Here is a 23,013-nt window from a genome sequence, read left to right as displayed (position 1 = left end):
AATGACTAAAAAAAGCCAAGACTCTTTTCATGGTATTTTGCTATCTTTGTAAACGATTATTTTGAAGTTTCCTCCGATTTGCGAGGTCAGTTGCACATCGGAAACGTTGACTTTTTCAACGCAACAAAACCATTTCGCTGTTCAACTTTCGTGTGCTGAAAACATCTCTGTATTCTGATTGGTCTTCTGTATCACGTGTCTAATGCTATATCGTGACCGTGAACTTTATATCGCGTGGCCAGACCAAATGTTTTTATGCAAATACTGCATTGTTTTGATTGAAATTTAAATAGTATTTGTGTTTGTCGACAGCAACCGCGCAATTAGCCCCTAACTATTACAGTGTCCACGCCATATGCTATGTTCTTTTGAGCCGGTAGATAATATCCATAACAACTGACAGGGTTTCAATATCGAGAATTTTCTCGGTGACATTTCTAAAGCTGTATATTGCCTTTTCGAAAGCGGTCGATAAAGATTTCGAAAGTTATTTTACACGCATTTTATTCATAAAAACACACGCTTTGTTTGAGTGTTTTTGTCTTCAATACATGGCACAGTCTTCTTGCGTAATGCATACCGAAAAATATCTCACGTCTGTTGACTTGTGCATGAATTGAACTTCTCTATAAAGTTGGTGTTCACCGACATCTTTGTTAAGGTATATTTTAATTTTATCTTCTTCGTGTCTCTATACGTAATTATATTGATCGCACTTCGGTTGTTCAGAATCTATTTATAGGACTGTTTAATTAATATTCCTCTTTGTGCTATAGTTTCTCGTTATCACTAGGTAGTTGATTCGTCATTTCTGGCACTGTACTGGCTTTCCCTCGGTTCTACCAGATCTGTGTTTAAGCTGTGAAATCGTTCAACTAAAATAAAGTTTATCGTTCGTGTTATGCAGTTTTCATGTCGTTATTACTGTGCGTCATAGATGTTTCATGATTTTTTCCTGTCTAATATTCAACAGCTTTGTTTTCGTCTTCCTCCCTTTTGTCTATTTTATACGAGTCATTTTGAATGCATCTTTCCGCGGAATATTATTTGTTGCGATTATCGCTTGTTATTTCTTGATGTAAAGTTTGAAAGCGTGGCTTCGATAATGTCGAAATGAAACCGCACAACTGAAGTGCACAACCTAAAATGCAAATGAACAGTTTCCTGCTTGACATAAGTACTTTTGTTCTATTGCTACAATTTCAAACAAGTTATTCTCGATGTCTTCTATCTTTGTACAGTTTATTCCCTCGCAAACTAACGCATAGATTTGCGTTTTGTTTGTGTACTCAAGGCTTAGATGAACTCCCGCTTCGATGATGGTGATGAGGAAATTTCTTCGCTGTTTCAATCGGTTCAGATCGTGTTCGTCCTCGCTTCCTCAAGTAGCGACAGTGGCGTATATCATCTAATGAATATTCGCGTCCTTTCACACGCGTCTTGTAGGCTTCATCCTTGTTAAAACTCCGCGCTTGAGGCTTAAACGACACGCCTTTCGTTATAGGCGGTAGATGAGTCGGAGGTAGCTTTAGGGTCGGTCCTAAACCTCGTTCCTCGTCGTTTAAATCAAAGTGACTCGGAGGCGGCCCTGAGTGCGGCCGTGTGGTGGTGTTGTGATTTTCATCATCGACCGCGAGGCCACGCTGTTGGGCTTTCTCAATAGCCTGCAATTTGCTTTGCAGGTTACTGTTGGCCTTCTGTAATCCTTGTAAAGAGAATGTTATTGGTTTTCTTCCGACTCGCTTCTGTTCGGAGCTGACTGTCGAGGACATCATTTGTGCTGGCTCTGATTTAACGCTTTTAACGTCCGAGCCGTTGTCATCTTGTTGTTCTCGAGAGGACTTCAGGAGCGCATCGTAGACATCTTTCAAAGACAAACGAGGTTTAAGCTGTAGAGCGGATCCTTCTTCAGAATGCAAAGAATCAGATCTCGTTAAAGATAACGACGTGTTTCGTAGCTTTTCACGATGCCTCAACAACTTATTTCGATCATCTTGCACTCCTTTCGCCCATTGCTCTTTTTCCCTGTCCAAAACGCTTCTCACTTTCGACCAATTGTGTAAAGCGCGGTTGTTTTTCTGATTCAAATCTCTGTTCGCTCCTTTCGCCTTCACAGCCGGCTCCACTTGCAAGCTTTCTCGAGGTACCGACGCCATGATTGATCAAACTAACTTTTAACCGTCTGTACTGACGTCTGGAACTTGCCTACAATTCATGTATATACAAGGTTGTCATTAATAGATCCTTGTTCAAATAAACCTGTCGAGTGCTTATATTTCACTCCCCTCGAAGTCTATAAGTAATGATATTGTTTTGTTACGCGCCAATATCTCGTTTCTAGCAAAACACGTTGTCAGGCGTCGTGGGGGAGTGCCTTATATACTAAAAGTGAACAAAAGTGACGGAGTTTTTTGTGTTTCCTCTTTCTTGCGTGAATTTCCACAAAGCCCAGCCTTTAATAGAGCTAAATTAATTACGCTAATTCGTTTCGCACCTTACCTATAATCTGTATTGTTATTATTGCATACAAATGAGTTGTTTTGTTTAATTCTATTTAATCTCATCGCAACACAAGAACCGTTAAAACTATGTTTATTTCTTAAAGAATGTTTCCGAACGCAACTTAATTGCTTTATTTTACCTTTCTTCAAAGAGTTAATTACTTTCTTCAATGTCGGTTCTAATCCCTTTGATAGTGAAATTGATTAATTTTGTTTATTAACGACTGTTCGTTAAGCCGAGCGTGGCGTTAAGATTAAGGGAATTTAATAATCAAGTCTCTTTATCGTAAACATTTGTGTTCACTATATATTCACAGTGACAAATCGCTGAAGCTTTTAATTCGGTTTTCATCAACCATTTTGAGAGTCGAAAGATAAACTCCGTTACAGCTTAAAGGAGGTACGTCACAAACAAAACATCTTGAAAAAACTGGCAAGTTTTTTTCAAGTTTATCGTTCGTAATCTGTCTATTATTTTCGTTATTCGAAATCATCTATGGAAATTTTCGCATTTTTACTACTCCTCTGTTGTTTTTCTACATTAAAAAACTATTATTTTGAGGTATTCTTCAATTTGGATGTAATCAGAAAAATGACTTAAAATATCGTGACATCTCGACCTACCATTTGTTTGGAAGAATTGGTTGGGTTGACCGTTGAATATCTCAAAATCAGCAAACCCACCGGTTTCAACCACCTATCATGGAAAAAAGCCGGAAACTGGATTAGAAATGGTTAGCGTCGTCTCTTTTTTTGCTGATTTTGGAAGAACATTCAACGGTCGTTTCCGGAACCGGTCTATTCGGTCTATTTTGGCAAATGGTAAGCACCCCATCACCTCCTTACTGGAGCTGTTAGGGTATTTGCCCCAGGGGGGGGGGGGGGTGGGGGTACTTGCAGTATACATGACGGGGGGGTCCGACGGAGCTTCATATTGCGAACCCAAAAAAATACATGAGCCTGAAATTTTACACCCAACAGTGACCCACTCGCCTAGCGGCTTGTGGGCTTTTTTTTCGTTCTTACCACATTTTGACGTCATCTGTGATCTATAACTGAACAGACGCACGGCAAAATGGAATCTATTTGTTAATCCGCGAATGTGATTGGTTCTCCCACTGTTTTCTATTCGCCGATAAAAAAACAGTCGCGCGCGCGCGACGCTCTTTCAGCGGTAAATTTCCTTGATTTTGTCTTCAAAGTGCACAATATTGTTTGTTTTGGACTGCAATTCTTTAGAGTTTCTACTAAAACAATTAGACAATCGCCCTCGTTTTCTATGAGCGATAGTCAACTTGGCTGCGCCTCGTTGACTATTCCCTCATAGAAAACTCGGGCTCGTAGTCTAATTGTTAAATATTGCTAATCGTTTGCGACTAGGCAAGAAATGTCTTATGAAATGCAGTTCTCGATATGAAAAAAAAAACAGAAGCAAGTTCGCAACAATTAACGCTGTCAGGTTAAAAAGTTTTTTCTTGTAGACGTCATTCTAAAGTGACTTTTACCAAATAATACACTGCGGATCTTTTTTAATAAAAATATGCCAAGGGCTTTTGAAACTGCATGACATATGCCATAGAGATGCACTTCACAACTCACAATTTCAGTGGTTAAAGATGTAAGTTTAATGTATGCTGCATTTATATTCCATTACCAGTAGCAAAGAGCTGGCTTCCACATCTATCAATTTCAGAGTTAACGATGACAGTTTAATGGATTCCTGCTTCCAATTTATCATGCTTTGTATACCATGGTTGAAAATAGCTTAATGTTGACACTTAATGAAGCTGGCATTCACTAAACGTGCTTATAAATTAAATATGCTATGAGTCGCCAATATATAATAGCTGTCGACCAATATTCTTAAAGCGTTTTCCTCTTATAACGTTCCCAGGGGGGTACTCCGTCTTGTAAATGACGGGGATGATCGAATGGAGGCAAAACCCAGGACCCAAAAATCCCTAAGTCTTCCGACATTACCCAAAAAAATCCCTGACCAAAAATAACCCCCAAAAAATCCCTTGTCAAATTACCCCTAAATTCCAGGAGCAGCAATAACATAACACAATAACGCTTGTTTTGTTTATTCATCATACCATAAAAGGGGCGCGGTTAGTCAAAATACGTTTACATTCTTCGTCTCCGTCTCGAGGTCCTGGGATAACGTTTAGTTACATTCAACGCAAAATCCTTCAAATCGCTCAAATTTGCTATTCCATATATATGAGCCTACATGTAGAAATTACTAGCAGTATTGTTATGATGTTAAGACGCTTTCGATATATTCTCATACATTTCTTTATATTTCGAGGATAAAAACAGTCGCACCGCTTGTATGGGTGTCCTGTGGTATGAGTAGAGTTCGTGTGGAACCGATGTGAAATTCGAAGTTAAAGGGACACTATCACGGGGATTTTAATGCTTTTTGGTAAAAAGTACTAAAATTGGCATATAGATCTTCTCGCACTTGAAATGCACCTAGTGCATCAAAATGGATATATAAGGTAAATTGTTGTTGAAGTCAGAAGGGAACCAAAATAGTTTTTAGGTGTTTTCCCAGCCCAGTAACAAGGACAAAACTTGAAAAAATCAGCCTGACTTTTTCAAGTTGAGATCTAAAGTTCCTGATGGCATCACAATAATATCACTTGTTTATCGCTTCAGTACACTTGCATGGTGATATTTAACAAAATTGGACCACTATTCGTAGTTTCCATATGTCTTTAGGCTCTTCAGTTTTTGAAGTGAAACTGGTGACAGTGTTCCTTTAAAAGCCGTACCTTAGTGTCCTTTATGAGCCCTTTTGTAAGTTACTTAGGAGATTTTCGTTTTAACGGTAAGACACAAACTAAGGTTGTCTCCCATCTTAGTTTGTGACTGACTGTTCTCAAACTCATTAATTCATCCAGTTAAAACAAAGAAAATCATAACCGTGAAAGAGGTTTGGATACCCGGTCTTAATAAGCATAGATTTTTACGATTTTATTTCTCCGTTTACTTCGTAGTTTTTGTTTCGATTGAGAAGATATATCAAACTCTCGAGACAATGTTTCATAGGCTATCCAAACGGCTCGAATCAGTGGCGGACCCAGGGGGAGAGTCCGGGGGGGGGTCAGCACCCCCCTCCCATCAGACCTGTTTTTTAATACTTGTTTGACACTGAAATTCTTGCATCGACAGGATCATATATCACTATTTAACTGGTTGATTTTTTTTTAATGAAACGCGGGTTGCATCTTGTCAGCAAACTAAATTCCAGGCATTTTCAGAAATAAAATAATTTTCTCAGTTTTTTGCTACCCTGCCAATCAAAAATTCCTGGATCCGCCCCTGTAAATTTCGTCAAAAATACTCCGCTGCGCGTCGTATTTTCAACTCTCTTGTCGGTCTTTGGATATCGCGATGTTTGGATGTCGCTCGTGTTTGATGTTATACTTAAATAGGCAGCTTTTTCAAATAGCTTACAAAAGCGCTTGTAAGAAAGACGAGAAAACGATCCCTGACGAGGTAAAGTTCTAATTCATTGCAGCTTCTTGAAGGAAGAATGGGAGATATTTTTCGATCGAAATTTGAATCCATACAAACTATTTACATATGTTACATGATATGCGATAACATGAGTCGCAAAGAACTCTAAATTTTAGAGTTTATATGACAGTTCAATGGACGTGGCATTCTATTTATTTTGCTTATATGCCATGTGTTGCAAATGGATTTCCTTTACAGTTCTAAACCGCTCAAAACGGCATTTGCAACATGCTTTCCACTGGCATCGCCTTTTTGACATTTTTGCTTAGGCATGCGCACAAATCAAAATTTTGAGTTTCTGGAGAGAAAAGCATCACACCTCTTTCGACCTTCGGTTTTTATGTCAATTATTTTGTTCCTTTTCTGATCTTTTTGCTGCATCCGTCGACCTTCCACTGGGCTTTCTTTCAATTCAGGAATTGCTGAAAAAGTGCCAATGAGACGGGAAGTTCTTGCCATGGAGTAGCCAAGGGTAGAAGAGGGAAAATTTTCTTCAAGAATTTTTTTCGAAGCTTTTTTTTCTTACGTACTTCGAGCTCAATTAACTCAATGGAGCTATCTCTTCCTTCTTACAAGAGAACTTGAGCGTAAGTGATGTCTTTTTAGGTTAAAGTTGATGACGTCAGAAGTGGAACAAAGGCCCACGCTCGCCTCGGGCAGTTTAGGGCGTTTCAGGTGTCAATGTGTTAATCAGCTGAGTTCAATGCTTTTGTATTGTGGGGAATAAGCGTCAGCTCGGTTACTTCTCCAACTCTTGGATCGCTATCGTTGTAAATAACTCTGCATTTCACAGGTTTTCCTTTCGTCAATGTCAAATAACACACCAGCTGTACTAAAGTATAACTCAAATTAAAGTTTGCTCGTTCGATTCTCTGCGCTGTTGTCACTTTTGACTCTCGCTCCTTCGCTGTCAACTTTAAAATCGCTTTGGGAAGACCAGAATTTAAAGGGCGCCAAGATCCGCGCGTACTCTGCACGGAAGGAACGATTCATGATGCCATATATGACGGGGTTAAGCGAAGCGCTAGCAAATGCAAAACAGGTGTAACTCAGATAAACTTGTCGCTTGAGTTTCCAGTTGGCGTTTATAAAATCGATCATATCGATTACTACAACAGGCGTCCAGCAAGCCATAAAACCGGTTACGACAACCAGAAGTGTGTATGTAATGTTGACCTCTTCCACTGATAAACGACTGTCAGTCGATTGCTTCGACTGGCTTCTGGTGCGCATTCGAAATCGAAAGTTTAGATTGTGTCTGCGTACTGCGACAAACACTCTTGTATAGCAAGTGATGATGGTTATCAGTGGAATAGCCACATAAAAGAGAACCAAATACGCTCCGTAACCTTTGTGTAGACTCACGGCATTGTGCGCGCAAAAAGCCTTCGCAGGATGAAAAGAAAACGCGTGTCCGGCAAAAAAGTAGGGAAGAGGTGCAAAGAAAGCCATGATACACACGATCGCGATGGCTGTTTTTGTTGTCTTGCTGTTAAAAATTTTCTGATAAAGCGCACGTGAACGGACCACCCGAAAATATCTGTTCACAGCGGTAACAGCTAAGATTTGTAACGAAGCAGCGCACATGAAGAGAATCCAGAATCCTTGGAACTGGCAAACAAAGTTATTAAACGGCCACTTTCCGACGATGAGAGAAGCAACCGAGAATGGAATTCCTAGCAAAGACAACAGGAAGTCTGAAAAGGCTAACATTACGATGTACATGTTGGGAACATTTTTGCGCAGAGTCGGGTTTTTGATGACCGCAATTCCAAGTAGAAGATTGCCGGTAAACGAGCCGAGGTTAATCAACAGCATACATGATGATTCCACGATTCTTACTGCGGTTGTTCGGTTTTTTAACTGCTGAGAGAATACTTCGATCGTGGTAGGTGTAGAATTCATCATGTACCTTACAACGTTGCTTGCTGGGAAGTCTTGGAAGAACACGAACGATTCCGGACCTAAGGTTTTATAAAGTGTTTTTTTTTCTCTTTGGCTGGGTTAATATTCCTGTATTATAATTTGAGAAATAAATTATTTAAAAATTGAACTGACCACTCTAAATTAAACCAAAACACATTAAATAACGCACATTTGTTGAATAATTCCAGCTGCTTTCAACTGAACGAAGTAGTTGGCAGATCTTAGATTTTCTTGTATGTTTATACATTTTGCTTGTAAAAACTTTTAATATATATTTCACTTGTTTCTCGAAGAAACTAGCTTGTCTTAGCTATATCAAATTCGAGGATAAATAAAGTTTTATGTATGTATGGTGCATTCGCGCTATCATCTAAAAGTTTCGATTATATTTTCAATTCCACTTCATCGTAAAAACCTCTACGTTTTGTCACGAAAACAAAAATTAAATTTATATAGGGCAAATAATCCTGGTCAATAAGAATTTTATTTAAAAAAAAAAAAAAACAGAAAACGCCGGCTGAAAAGGTTAACTTGCGCGAGCGAGCTGGGCCTCTTGCCTGAACAGCCAATCAATTTGCAAGATTCATTGCCTGATAGCCAATCATAGTGCAGGATGTGGTTTATTTTGGCTGCTCGCGGAGAAAGCCATATCATGATCTTTGATGCCGCTCTAATTAAAGTCAGTCGAAAGCGACCGACTGTTATACTTCACAACAGGTGCCTTACACGCGAATACTGGACTATAATTAACGGTGTCGAATAAGAAAATAATTATCTTACTGTCGATTGCATCTACCTGTGAACGCACGCGCTGAAAACATGTTTTCAAATGACGTCAAACGTCAGCGTTTCAGGTGTCAAACTGTGAAGTTTAGCCGACCGAAACGCGAACTTTTGCACTCAAAATACTCACCATAAGCACTGAGTACGGGCGAAACTTTACACTAGAAATGATTCAAGTGAACCTGTGTATGCATATCGACACAGATCAGCATCAGTTTCTCAGAAGAAGTTTCTATATCTAATCTTTCCGCCATTTCGAAGCCGGAATGTGTTGAATTTTCGGCGCGAAAGTTGCCGTTACGAACTGCTAAACTTCAAAGTTTGACACCTGAAACGCTGACGTTTGACATCATTTGAAAACATGTTTTCAGCGCGTGCGTTCACAGGTAGATGCAATCGACAGTATCGTTTATCTTTCGAAAGCCCAAACTTTTTATAAATTAATTATAAAGGTAATAAGCGAGGCGCCGCTTGGAGTCTTATTTCTTAGGTCGTTTAAAGTGGGATCCCTGGTGTCTGTTTTATCGGCGGGGGTTAAATTTGTTGTTATTTAGCAGATGCAGTGGAGCAAACCAATTTGCAATTAATAAGAGAAAAGCATGATTTCTCTGTAAATATTTTGATTTTAAGAAGACGTTTTGGCTGAATAACAATACGAAACTGCCTCATTAAAATTTCCAAATTATTGCATTTGTTGTACCTAGAGTTATCTGAGTCTTTAGTCATGTCTATCGTGTCGAGACCTTGCCGGTCAATAGACTTGAATGTCTTGAATAGCTCTGCAGGGGACGAAAATACGTGTTTTGCCGCTTGTACGCCTGCTTATAAGGCGAGAAATGCTAAATTTGTTCACGTGACCACTTGACATCACAACCGAAGTCAACAAAACTCGTTCTAAGCTAGTCCCAGTCCTGAAAGAGGACCTAACAGTACGTTTTCATTGAAAAATGGCTAACGCAAGAAGACTGAAGACAATTATCATATCTGAAAGGAAGCTTCGAGAGGAGCGTTTCATGACGAGCGATAATTAAGGACTTAAAGATAGCACTGATAAGAGGTACGATAGACTTGCCACAAGTCGACCTCACGAGTTTTCACAGTAAATAAGCGAGCCTTTTAGGTCGCAAAGCGGCCGTGTGAGTGACGAAGTCGCGAGAGTCTAGAGGTACGAGTACGAGATTGAGTAAGAGTACGACTAGCCTGCGTGGCCGGCGTTCAAAAGGGAAGGAGAAGGCGAGTTCGAGCATGAAGTGCAAGGTGTAAGGAGAAAGCGCGAAGCGCGATCACCCCTTCTCCGATCGCGCTTCGCGCTCTCTCCTTGCACCTCGCGCAAACTCCCCTTCTCCTTCCCCTTTGAACGCCGGCCACGCAGGCTAGAGTACGACTTCAGTTTCGTTCCCAGAGCCATAACTCCTCCATGTTGCTGACCGGATAAAAAGGCGACTATCGGTATGAGATTGGTGTGAAATGTGATAATCAAAAGCACAAGCACAAGGTTTAAAATATAATACTCTCCTCAATCCCGTATTCGTATACCGATCTACAGGACCCTTATAATAACGCCTCATATAAAGCCACGGTTTGGAAACTTTGAAAAAAAAAACTTTAAAAACTTGATCAAACTAAGTGATCCTTTGGTCGATATACGCGAAATAAATGAAGACGGAGCGTTTCCTCATAAAATTTTAATGTTTACCTTCGGAAACAAGACTAGTAGTTTTGGTTTTATTTTGGTTTCTTGACCCTCCAAACTTGAACAGGTATTTGAGAATGTCGTCTACATAAACTAATGAAAATTTTACTTTTTACAAAACTCAACTGACTGGCTTGAAGGAGTTAAAACAAAGATGGCGCATCAATCTCAATCTTCCTCAAACTTAACCAAACTCGTTTATTTTTTATTTAATATTACCTCTTTTGTCTTTTATCATCTTAGCAACTGACTATTATTTTGAACTGAGTTTCCCTTGGTTTGAGCATAGTTATAGAGGGAAACGGTTAGGAAGCCCGGCAAACATCAAAGGAGCAAACAAAGAGGCCAAAATTTGGGTTGGAAGGTCCACGACCCTGTCCATCTTTTGTTTTGCGCTCAGACTCTATGCATGAATTACGTAGCTGCAATGTTTCTATTGTTAGTGGCATAAACACACTTAAAAACCTATTGTGTTTTATCAGGTTTTGCACCGGGTCGACTCCCAAAATAGCGACAAAAACACACAACAAAGAGCTTTGCCGGGCTCTCTAACCATTTCCTTCTATTAACAATATGGCTTGAGGGTAATATTGTGTGTCGCTGTTTTTTAAGACGATGTTACATGTAGTAACATAGTTCCTTTTATAAGTTAAACAATATTTACACATATAATGCAGCAGTTATAAAATAACACAATTTAACAGTCATGTCGATTAGTTATCGTTTCTGTGTGGCGTGCCATGGACTCGAAATCTGTATAGGCAAGTGTACGACGGGTTCCCATAGTTGGAATTCACTTTCAGCTCAATGAATCGAAACTCTGGGACTGTAGTGGCCTGAAAACGAAAAACAAGAAATGCCGTCAACGTAGGTTACTGACGTCATTATATATGAGCTGACACGACCAAGTATTTCCTAGGCTCCTTCGCAGCCGGTATTTGGGATGTCACGCAACGCTCCCCTTCTTTGGGGACGCGCGGGGTGAGGGGGGGTGGGGCGGTTGCGTGACATCCCAATGGAATGGCTGCGAAGGAGACTACTAAAGTATTACCATGATATAGTAAAAACTAAATTGTCGGAGTCGCAAGCAGAAAGGAAGCACTCGGAGGGCTTTGTGATTGGTTTGTTCTTCCGCTTCTGCTTGCGACACCGTCAATGTAGTTTTCACAGGATGATAAGCGACGAAGTCATAAGCAGAATCGGTAGAAAACGAAAATGTTCTGATTCTTTTTCTCCGATTCCGTCGAGCTTATTACTGCTTACGACTTCGATTTTTGATTTTCACTAGGTTGTAAGTACTCTTACGACCCCGATTACGACTCCGACTCTGTGAAGTGTCATTAGTGAAAACCAACCTTTAGCCACATAAGTGCACGAATTTCACAGAATTGTTGCTAAGTAACAGCTAAAAGTCGCTAAGCAACATAAAATTTGATTCTCTTGTTTTTCTCATTTCTTTTTTTCTCACCTGAACTGGGAAACTCTGAAGAGCGTGTCCTTTGTGATCGTAAGTAACAGCTAAAAGTCGCTAAGCAACATAAAATTTGGTTCTCTTGTTTTTCTCATTTCTTTTTTTCTCACCTGAACTGGGAAACTCTGAAGAGCGTGTCCTTTGTGATCGTAAACGTACTCGCCAAGCAGTGTTTTCTCATTACCATGAGCATCACTCCAGCCCTGTCGAGAGATACACGTGTTCACCTTAGCCAATGTGGCATTTTATTTGTGAAAATAGCCCAAGAACTGTCTAGTAAGTCAGGGGAAGGGAGGAAGAGGGGAAACAGGGGATCTGAACCTTCCGCCTCCCGTACTCTCACTTCCCGTACCTTTTCGGCCCTTTCCGTAGTGGTTTCCTCCTCTTTGTTCCATTTCTATTGTAAAATATTACGAAATGTTGCGAAATTTTACTCATTTTCTCCCGGTTTCGCCCTCCTGCCTATCCCCTTCCTCCCTCCCTGTTTCAGACTGCGCATGGCACATACCAACGAAAGATGTAAAAACTGCATAGAGTGAGGGTTGTTTTGACTTTTCTCAAGTGAAGACGATTCGATTTCAGTGATACCAATAGCCCTTTAATGCGTTCAGCCCCCAAAATTTAAGCTACTCACTTGCTTTTATTTCTAGCACTCTGCGTCTCCAACAGGGTCATAGAATATTTTACGCCAATTAACAAAATTAATTTTTTTAAAAGCGACTGACTCACCCAGACAGAGAACTCTTTAGGGGCGCTCGGAATACTGTTGTCTCCAAACTGCGACAGAGATGCGGCCATATGCTCCAACGTAAATGATGAAGGTTTGATCATCTGGGAGAGCTGGCAGTGAAAACATTAACCGTCAGATTTGGTAGACATTAAGAGCTATCAGTGTAAATCATGATAATAATAATAAAAATTCAAGTTAATTCAACCTTGATCACGACAAAGCCAGAACTTCCTTGAAAAGCCCAACATTCTCCAGGGTTATTTCCAGGCTAATGAGAAAAAAAAATTCAAGAAAATTTAATATCAAAGATCTTGGTAAATCTAAAGGCTGATTTACACGGTACGAAATTAACGTATTGTCAACCAGGCGACAACAAACAAAATGCCGTTTTAGCCGACATCAAGGTTTCAGTACACAAGTAAAAAACGTATCGCGTAACGAAAATAGGCGTTTTAAATTGTTCGAAGTATACAGTCAACTCTCTCTTAGCGTACACTTCTACAAGACTGACACCTAGTGTTGGTCCTGTCCCTGCCGTTTTTTTCAGTCATTTTACTATAGCTTGAGCCGGCCCCGACCGTCTCTGTCTTAGAGAGAGCTGACTGTACATCGTGTAACCTTCACAATTATTTAGACCTAACCACCATGGTGTTGTTTTCTTGGGCAAGACACTTTACTCTCATAGCGCCTCTCTCCACCCAGGTGTATAAATGGATACTGGCGAATTTAATACTGGGGGTAACCCTGCGGCGATGGACTAGCATCCCATCCAGGAGAGAGTAGGCAAATTTCAGGAGTGTCGTTATCTCGAATTTTTCTTTAAGGTCTTCTCGGAGTCTCGATTTCTTTTGCAAGGCTAGGTCTCGGGCTCGCAGAAAAGATACCAGTCTCGCCGTCTCGCAAAGTCTCGCATTTACCATTCGACACCCCTTACGGGAAACTGTGGTAAGCTTCGGTCTGAAGGGCCACTAGTCTCAGGGTTCAAAATAAAATTTTGTTTTTAGCCTGAATTTGTCGGCTTTTTTGTCAAGGCTCATTTTTTTTCCCGGCTGTTAAAAGAGCCATGCATTTTTAAGGGACACAATCCATTTGCATACATGACGTACCTATAGGACGTACCCAGAGGTTTGCAATGTAATCTGGGGCGATTTCAAACACAGTCAGCCCTTTGCAAGCTTTCGGAAGTGATGGAATGTTTTACGGCATTTCAAAAGAATGGATTGGAGCAATGTGACTTCTTTTCTTATTTTGAGTGTTTGAGAAGTAAATAAGATCTTCCAATATACTTTTCTGGAGGGACAAAATACCTGAGAAGGTGGAGCAGCCCGTTATTCTTCTTAACACAGAAATGAAGTTGAACATGTAAAACCGTAAAACCAAAAGTTTTAGTCGCCAAAGATGAAATTTTGGTCGCATTAAAACGCAGTGAGTCGCACTCTCTAGCCCTGTAGCTGCTTTATTGTCTGATATGAAATGTTTACTTCAACATTCCAGCAACTTTGATTTCAGTTGGCCGATCAAGGCATAATATTCTATTTCTTCAGTAGTAGCCGGCAAGTGTCGTCAAAGTTCCGGCTACCACCGACAGCCGGCTGCTATTTTGAACCCTGAGTCTCGAACGCGGATTTTACCAACCGTTATCGAGTAAGTGGTATTCAAGCTAACCGGAGCGCTTTTGAGGTTAAGGGTAGTGCTCTTCAGGCTAACCGAAACTGCCTTATGTCACCGCAGTACTACTCAGGCAAACCAAACAAAAAAGTTCCGTAACGCCGTTACGCGTTTTACCAACAACCATTTTTCCAAACTAACCTGAATAATCACGCTTGGAGGTTTGACATCATACCACAGCGGGATACCAAATACCAACACTTGAGGTGCTCCGTTGGCAAATGTAGCAGAGTGGTACGAACTGTGTATCTGACCGCCTGCAAAGTAATTCCAAACACGTAAAACACACTAAAATCCACAGAAACGTCTCGCAACATAGGGCGCTTTCCATTAGTCAGAACTGGCCGGCCGGTCCGGTGGTTTCGAATGTGAAATGGGCCTTTTCCACGAGATTTTCCAACAATTCCACCGCAACGTAACAGTGTATGATATTTATGCATTGACTAATTTGACAGGACAAATCTGACTAACAACAGAAGTCTGTTCTCGAATATACCAGTCCGACCGGCCAGGTCTGACTAATGGAACGCGCCTTAAGTTAGTAGGATTGCTTCTCGCGGTTACGTCATACTCTTCACTCGTCCCCAGAGCCACTCGATCGAGTCACCGTGGCCTGCGGGAACTCAGACTGCGGGTAATTTAAACCGATTACTCGCAGTCCCTACCTTTCTCTTGTGGCCTCCAGGTTTCAACGCTGATGTCTTCACTTCTTGCTCAAAAAACTAATTATGTAAAGGATAAAACGGACTGCTTACAGGAATCCAGTGCTACGCCTTAAAATTTAATGGCGCTGAAAGCGTATCAATTTTCCGGCAATGTTCAGGTTTCTACTCTAAGATGGCTGTAAGTACAACGCCCTTACCATTAGGCCACCGCGGCTACTATAAATCAACTTTGATTACATCGATAGACTTTGTTTAACGAGAGTTGCACATAATAACAGTCTTGCGACTGACAAAACTGTTGCCCTCGGATTCCAAATTGGATTGGAAATTTAGAAGTGTTGGTTTTTGTGGAGGAAAGGAAAACCGGAGAACCCAGAGAAAAACCCTCGGAGCCAGGAGGAGAACCAACAAAAAACTCAACCCACATATGATGCCGGGTCCGGGAATCAAACCCGGGCCACATTGGTGGGAAGTGAGCGCTCTCACCACTGCGCTATCCCGGCTGCTATAATGTCCTTTAGAGAAAAAGGGAATGATAAGAGTATTTTAATTAACATATTTTAACATTCAAACTATGCTAACCTGTCGATTGCAAAGCATAATCAGGGAGGCCGATCTTGTCTGCATCCCAGCGCCGAAATGCTTGTTCAATTAATTCTTCAAACTGTTGTACGTCGTGTGTTGACTGGGAACAAATAAAAATCACAGTTACTTCTGACTTGCACGTCTATTCGAAATCTTGGTTGTACAGAAAACACATTTCACAGAACTAAAACTTGAGTTCAATTCAGACCCTGTCCCCCAGGGGCTTCGGAGTTTTGCTGCGAACAATGGCGAGCGCTGAGCTGGTAACTGGTAACGAGCGCGGAGCACGAGCTTCCTCTTCCTTTTCGCCTTCCCTTCCTCCCATGCGCGCTCACTTTCCTCGCAAAAGAAAGAGGTGTCTGGGAACGAGGCAGTCGGCAGAATCAGACCGGACGGTGCGCACGGGAAAATAATAAGAGATTAGATGACAACTGATTGGTCAAAACCAACTTCATTGGTTAAAGCATGTTCAGGCAGGTGTTAATCTGGGAACGAGATTTACAACTTATTACAATGCTCAGAGACAAAATCAAAGCCATCAAAAAACTGCTCTACACCTATGGCACTGGCCAATGATATAAACCAACAAAAAAATTAGCTCTACACACCTGATCTCGTAGGAAAACCTTCTGGAATGTATGATCTTGATTCGCTGTCAAAATAACAGTAAGGTTTTAGTACATGGTATGTCTGCAGCTTACAGGAAAATAGATCTCAGGTCAAACCACTACTAATATACAATTATGGTAAGTTTCTCGCTATGTCGACCCTGTGCTGACTCACATCTGTTATTCTTAGCTTGTGTAGCCTCACTTTTTAGCAGACACCCCGGACAAATTATTTGGTACCTTCTTATCGGAGTTCAAGTACGAGATCGAGTATGAGTACGACTTTCGAATTTCAGTCCAGGTACGTTCCCAGAGCCCTCACCCTCTCTGTTGCTGACAATTTGAATAGGAGAATATCGGTGCGAGATTAGTGTAAAATTTGACAATCGAAAGCACATTAAAGCAACAAGTTTGAAAAGTCGTACTTGTACTCAATCTCGTACTCCAATCTGAAAGTTCCCTTTTTTCTCATATTATTATATTATCATCAACATTTGATGAAGACTTAGTTCTTACTCAAGAAAGGAAGTAGCTCTTGGGTTGTTTAACAATTGTTAGTCTAGCCAATTGACACTGTAAAACCCCCAAAAGTTCAGCTTTTGTTGTAACCTATTTTGATGTTTTTCATACAATCACTAGTCGGTATTTGTTTTCTATTACAAAAGTTTAAGAGCCTCTTTTTGTAGAGAATTTTGTCATATCGTCAAAATAAAAGATAACTATCGTTGTTTTCTCAAACGGGAGGAAAAATAATAGATCAACGAATAAGTTTTAGAGATATTAAATTGTGAAAACGCGGTTTTTGGGGCTCTTTTCAGAGAGTTGTACTGATGCCATGGTGACTTCTATGACATAATAATCACCCTTAAAAGGATATCCTAAGATAGGCTCGTATAGATATTTAAAGTTGTCTGTATATAAGTTTTCAATCTTTCATCATGTCAGACACTCTTTCAAGCCTCATTAAATCATTTTATTTCAGTAAAACTATCTCAGCCAAATGATTATTCTCCTCAAATTGGTACATACAACAGTGTATAATTATAAAGTGCTGCTTTTACTTACACTTTATGCCCTGGTTTGACAGCATTTGTTCCACTTTACTAAGCCGTTTTATTATGACGTTTCTGAACACTGCTTCATCTTCTTCGTGTTGTTGCTGTTCATTGAAGTTTACACCATAATTAAAAATCAATTAACAAATGGCAATAATTATTATTGACATAATGATAAAGGTAATATAAAGGTAGGTAGGTTAAGTCTGCATTCGAGCCTAGTGGCCCATCGGGCCGGAGCTTTTCACGGTATCTGTAGCATGAAGCGACTAGGAGTATTTCTACCCCCCCCCCCCCCAGGATAGGATGCTGGTCCATCGTAGGGTTACCCCCAGCATTAGTTTGCCCATACCCATTTATACACCTGGGTGGAGAGAGGAACTATGAGAGTAAAGTGTCTTGCCCAAAGACACAATAATAATAATAATAATAATAATAATAATAATGAAACATTTTTATAGCGCCTATCCAGGTCTGCTCTAGGCGCTTTACAAATCTATAAAAATTCGTTAAAATTAGCTGAATAAATCATAAAAATTAAAAATGTACATTAAAAGTAATAAAAAGAAAAAATCGCTAAGAGTAATAAGTTTTTTTAAAAAGATAAGTTTTGAGTTTTGATTTAAAAGAACACAATGACCCTGGCCAGGGCTTGAGCCCGGACCGTTCCGGAGTCCAGCATGCTAACCATTAGGCCACCGTGCTCAATTGCGGCAGGGTATTCTGAAGTTAAGCTGTATTTGCTTTGCAACCTATCTAGGGTTGTCAAGTTAGTTTCTTTTTTTTTTAATGTCGAGATTCAATATTAAGTAAGTGCAGTTCCCTGAGGAGGAAATCAAGGTTTTTGAGAAAATAGGACCCCCATGATTGAGACAAATTATTACAATTACCTAGTAAGATTCTACTAGGATTTAGAAGTTGGCTATCATTGTCCACTCCCATCTTCTGATTGTGCATGACAAGGGGCAAGTACTCAATACATGATATTTGAAGATTAGATTTTTCAGTACCACAAGGAAGCTAGCCCAAAAATTTATAATTTGATTCCAAGTCTTAATATGCTTCAAGTTCCACTAAGCCACACCCATCTGAGAATGAAACATTTGACTGATCATGAAAAATCTTTGGCATTTTAAACTAGTTTAGAACTTAACCTGCATGCCTTTGTGGGGCATATGCATAAATTATCGTTCTTGGTCAGTCAATATGAGGACTATACTTTTGTTTCTTTTCAAATTTTAATGTTTCGGCATTTTTTGGCAGTAGATTAAGAAGTCAGGGCTAAGTGGGTACCAGTACAATTTCCCAATGCACCTAAAACATTGTGGGGTGTCACTGTGGTGGCGATCCCCCTCCTCAATTGGCCAGGTACATAATTTAACTTGAGGTCCTACATAATTATATGGCTTTTGGGCACTTTATGCATTCCTACTGCTCGTTAAAAATGACGCAGGGTTAAAGCCCTAATGTTCCAAAATAAGAAAATGGAGCTTTGATTGGCTTATGGCTGGCAAATGGAAGTGGCTGTTCAGCTAAGGTTGCCTGGTGAGCCCAAAGGACTGATCTGAGCAGGAGGCTACCTTATAACTACAGACAGCTCTTACCTTCTGGTTATGTGGGTTGTTATAAATTCCCATCAAGACGACCAGTAAACAGAAAAGACAAGCAAGGAGAATCGTGGAATATTTGTAAAAGAACTGCATGTAAAAGAAGATTGAAGAATTAGAATTTAGTAACAATAATTATATACTTAGTTACTCACTGAACTAATTTGTAAGTCACCAGGTTCTCTACACCACGCTAGATCTTTCATCGACATCATGTGAATTGCTCCCTATCATTAAATAGATTTAGCCAAGCCTAAATTAGCGGAGCTCCCCAGTTATTTACTTTGCCCTTTATTTAAATCTGAGTTTACTGATCATAGACAGGAAAAAATAGGACTTGAGTCCCTGATCCAATGGAAAAACCAATACCTGGTCAGCAGTCGACTTAAAAAAAACATGTGATTGATGAGCTATACACCTGAGCCTGTAATATGGTCTTGTGATATTGGTCAGCTGATACCTTGTTTCGACATAACATTGAATGTCCAAATCAAAGATGTAAGCTAACATTTATTTTTAATATTAACCTATAGGTCAATATCTCTATACCAAAACTGTTTTAATGTACCTTATTGACAGGTTTAGTCTGGCCATTCTCATCAGTTTTGTTTTTTTGGTCAACTTCTGGTTTATCTGTAAATACATCAATACAATGGAGATCATGTTCAATGTATCTAAATAAAAAAATCAAAATTTAAGTCAAAAATTCTGTCCATTTAAGAGCTTGGACTAAAACTACAGTTTCTAGCTGTATTGTATAAATCTAGTAGAGTGTTGCTATTGCTGCTAATTTCTCCAATATGGGGGGGGGGGGGGGCTGGAAAACGACAACCTGGGAGTGGGCGTGGGAACTCTATAGTGCAATCCGACAGGAAACACTCAGAAAGGGGTGTGAACCAGGAATAAAAAGTTAATTCCTCTCTGGGCCCACCTATTTATTCCCCACCAATATGAGAAGCCAATAAAAAGAAAACATGGTTGGACTTGGAAGCAATATAGTTCAATAAAGAAATTAATTAAAATTATCAATTTTTCAACTGTTTTACCCTCCTCCTTCCCCCCATCCCCCCAAAAAGAAAAAAATATTAATAATAAGCTAAAAATTAACTCTTGTAAATATGAAACCCCAAATCTAGGTTGATAAACTTATGATCCAAAGCATACAGTTACATGTACCAGAATTACTAACTTCAGACAAAAAATCCTTTAGATCTGATGATCAGACCCTCTTACGGTTGTCTCCTTATGTGTGTCCATTCATGATTCTGTGATCCGACATTTATAACAAACTTAATCTAGAGCCCTTAAAAAGGATAAAGCCATCCATGTCAACTACAAGCTTACTTACCAGAAGAAATGTCAGCAGGATTGTCTAAACCTGAAAAATAGAATATAATTTATTTATTAGAATATAGACAGCTTAAGACCCAAGGGAGAGGAGGCTGAGACCCTATAATGGCCTATACGGGGAGGCTCTGCCCGAAAGGGGTGCCTTTTTCAGGTTTCAAGGATTTAAAATTGCAAGGATTTTACAAGTTATAGGTATATGAAAGAGTAGGAAGTCTGTCATTCAGGTATTTAAAAGGGCCTTTAATAAAAATATTCTGAACACAGGTATCTAATTGCTGTATTATTTAAAACTGACCAAAAGGCTTCCTGTTTTAGGAAGTCATTTTGTGTAGGTATATAAAAGGGGCACTTCTTTTTCAATAAAAGGTATATATGCAGGGTGTTCATTAGGCATCGGAGATCGGAGAATTCTCCTTTTACTACGTAGAATTCTCCGGCTACTGAAATTTCAAAGTCCTCTATACTTACACTGTATTTTCTTATTAAGATGCGGGAACCTTTAAAAATGATTCTCCGGTTACTTTACACTATTCTCCTGCTATAACAATTCTTAATGAATACCCTGTATATGAAAGGGGTACCTTTTCTGTCAAAATGGTATATAAAAGGTAAGGGGCTGGATCTCGGGGTTAACCCTTACCATATAAAAATGTTTGGAGTGCCCACCCCACCCCCACCTGAGGGGGGAGGGGGGAAGCTAAGTCTATCTCTTCTCATTGAACATCTGTCAACTTGAGTATGTTCAAAATTCACATTCTTCTCTGAACAGTGTCTTTTATAAAATAAAATAGAAAATAATCAGAGACAGATCTTTGGTTAATTGTGCTGTAAGTGCAATGCCCTCATCAGTTTGTCTCAAATGTCAATTTTTTCATCTTATTGTCAATAAATACATAACAAGGAATCTGATCACTTTTTGAACAAAAATTATTACGCTGAGACTGGTGCTACTTTGGAGACCTGGGCAGCACATACCCACCAAAAACATATCTGAGTACGTCCCCTCCCCCCTGGGTGGAAAGTCTAGAGGTGATAGGAATGTAAAGGGAAGAAAACAAGATAGGAAGTGGGAGAAAACGACAAGATTTTTGTTCATTTGTTAAATGTAGTTATTGATCAAGTTTAAATTAAAGCCTGGGAGTCAGGACAGAAGAGGAAGGGAGGTGTAAGAGAGACCCCACCCAGGTACAAGACTGTGTCTCAATGATTGGCAAGACATTATTAGGCTTTCTAGAACAAGTAAAATTAATCTATTGTCTTCGTTGTTATCTTTAGTGAGTCAGTCCAGCATATATAATATACCAGGTATGACCAAGCGGTAGACCATGAGTAAACTGGGCACCAGGAGTGACCATTACCAAATTGTTCTCCCACAACCCCAACCCACCCCCTCCCCCAAAAAAATCATGCAAGGAATTTGCCGACAAAACTACAGAAATAAAATTGCAGCCTTTTATCGAGAGATTCTTCCTTACCATATAAATGTTCAGGTTTATCGTCAAACCTCGAAGTATTGTTATTATTTATAATAAGACTTTTAGAAAGAATCGATTGCTCGGCATTTTCCATTTCGTCATCGTCTTGTAGTTGTCGGTTGTCTTGTTTCACTGCACGAGAAAAACTTAACCGCCTCTCCAATTCTGACGATTCCCTTTTGTCAGGTGTACTTGTCAAAATACTATTACTTCTTCCTTCTTTCTTCGTTCTTCTGGGAGTATCCTCTACAAATTGAAAACAGCAACGATGAATTAATAAAAGTCTTTAGTATAAGCTTACTGCAACCTTGTATGTAAAGCCTAAAACTTGTCACATTTTTAGCTAAAAAGTAATACTTTTTTTTTTTTTTTTTTTTTTTAAAAAAAAAAAAAAAAAAAAAAAAAAAAAAAAAAAAATACAAAAACAAAAAAAAAACAAAAACCACCAAACCCACGACCAAGACCACATACTGTACTGCCGGTTTTCTTCAGTAATCCAAGTATAAGTTCTTCAATTTTTGCCTAAAGATCCATTTAGCCTCACATTATTTTAAATGATACCACACAAAATAAGCCAAAATAAATCGGATGAAGCCAGGAAAAAAATAATTTATTACTGCTTGCTCGCTCGGCGCCCATAATTTCATGCATCTGTCAGAAAATTGTTATAACGGCCATGAGTAAAAAGTTGTCGCAAAGATCTTAACTGACCCTGGTTTCTGACTAAATAATTTGCGAAAGTAACGTTTTGGCAAAGTAATCCACAAAACATTTTGCAAAGTAAAGTATCTTAGAAGCTTCGTATAGAGCTCGCTTTTAAAATATAAAAGAATAACACGCATTCACGTGATATAAACATCAAGTAAGTTCATTTCTAACTGTCATCAAGATTCAAATCTTCAGTTGAAAAACAACCATCAACTTCTTACCTAGTATTGACAGATTTACTTCCTTGTCTGACCGCAATTTTCGGCGTCGTTGGCTCATGGTTTGTGTGCGTTTTAAACTGCTCTCAAAATCGAGAGCAATGCGATGTAGAAACGAAGAAAAATTTCGAAATCGGTCAAATCACAAAGTCCTGAAACAAACGTGTGTTTTCAACGCGCGAAATTCCGAGCCTCGTTTCAAAGTAACAAAGTTTTCCCCAAGGGTGGGGCAGGTATGCACGCTTGCAACTGCCGCCTCACCCGAATAAGAACAAAATATTTCTCAGCGGAGAAACGACAAAAGTATTTATTCTAACCCGATGAAAGAGGTTTATTCGACATCATAGCTTGGGAATGGTAGTAAAAATAGTAGAATTGAAATTAGAAGTAAGCCCATTCTTTTGGTTTCTGGCAATAAGAAAACATGTTTTTGTTTCTAGTA

General features: G+C 39.6%; 3 protein-coding genes across 3 annotated transcripts; all 3 read right to left on the bottom strand.

Moving 5' to 3' along the window:
• Positions 1 to 487: 487 nt before the first annotated feature.
• On the bottom strand, positions 488 to 2,870 carry LOC144633980 (uncharacterized). Its single transcript, XM_078492915.1, has one exon. It carries the CDS (start codon positions 2,154 to 2,156, stop codon positions 1,290 to 1,292), a length of 867 nt encoding a protein of 288 aa, XP_078349041.1. The 5' UTR covers positions 2,157 to 2,870; the 3' UTR covers positions 488 to 1,289.
• Positions 2,871 to 6,620: 3,750 nt separating this feature from the next.
• On the bottom strand, positions 6,621 to 7,985 carry LOC144633150 (melatonin receptor type 1B-B-like). Its single transcript, XM_078491953.1, has one exon. It carries the CDS (start codon positions 7,935 to 7,937, stop codon positions 6,879 to 6,881), a length of 1,059 nt encoding a protein of 352 aa, XP_078348079.1. The 5' UTR covers positions 7,938 to 7,985; the 3' UTR covers positions 6,621 to 6,878.
• Positions 7,986 to 10,237: 2,252 nt separating this feature from the next.
• Positions 10,238 to 22,739, bottom strand: LOC144633970 (SUN domain-containing protein 2-like). The gene is made up of 13 exons (XM_078492905.1): positions 22,575 to 22,739; positions 21,646 to 21,891; positions 20,169 to 20,198; positions 19,389 to 19,453; positions 18,818 to 18,910; positions 17,224 to 17,317; positions 16,159 to 16,202; positions 15,548 to 15,650; positions 14,442 to 14,557; positions 12,838 to 12,900; positions 12,632 to 12,742; positions 12,013 to 12,105; positions 10,238 to 11,267 (listed from the first exon to the last, which is right to left on the bottom strand). The coding sequence occupies exons 1-13, from the start codon at positions 22,630 to 22,632 to the stop codon at positions 11,145 to 11,147; spliced, it is 1,239 nt and encodes a 412-aa protein (XP_078349031.1). The 5' UTR covers positions 22,633 to 22,739; the 3' UTR covers positions 10,238 to 11,144.
• Positions 22,740 to 23,013: the final 274 nt, after the last annotated feature.

This window comes from Oculina patagonica, chromosome 12 (genome assembly GCF_052425735.1).
Source record: "Oculina patagonica isolate OP01 chromosome 12, crgOcupat, whole genome shotgun sequence".
Classification (NCBI taxonomy): domain Eukaryota; kingdom Metazoa; phylum Cnidaria; class Anthozoa; order Scleractinia; family Oculinidae; genus Oculina; species Oculina patagonica.
This window is presented reverse-complemented; position numbering and strand designations above follow the sequence as displayed.

What these genes read in the sequence shown, in the direction of transcription:
- LOC144633980 (XM_078492915.1), bottom strand. Translation starts at nt 2,156, where the DNA reads ATGGCGTCGGTACCTCGAGAAAGCTTGCAAGTGGAGCCGGCTGTGAAG.
- LOC144633150 (XM_078491953.1), bottom strand. Translation starts at nt 7,937, where the DNA reads ATGATGAATTCTACACCTACCACGATCGAAGTATTCTCTCAGCAGTTA.
- LOC144633970 (XM_078492905.1), bottom strand. Translation starts at nt 22,632, where the DNA reads ATGAGCCAACGACGCCGAAAATTGCGGTCAGACAAGGAAGTAAATCTG. An exon ending in TTATGCTTTGCAATCGACAG is followed by an intron (nt 14,558 to 15,547) that starts GTTAGCATAGTT and finishes ATTACTTTGCAG; the next exon opens with GCGGTCAGATACACAGTTCG. An exon ending in CTAAAGAGTTCTCTGTCTGG is followed by an intron (nt 12,106 to 12,631) that starts GTGAGTCAGTCG and finishes ATCTCTCGACAG; the next exon opens with GGCTGGAGTGATGCTCATGG.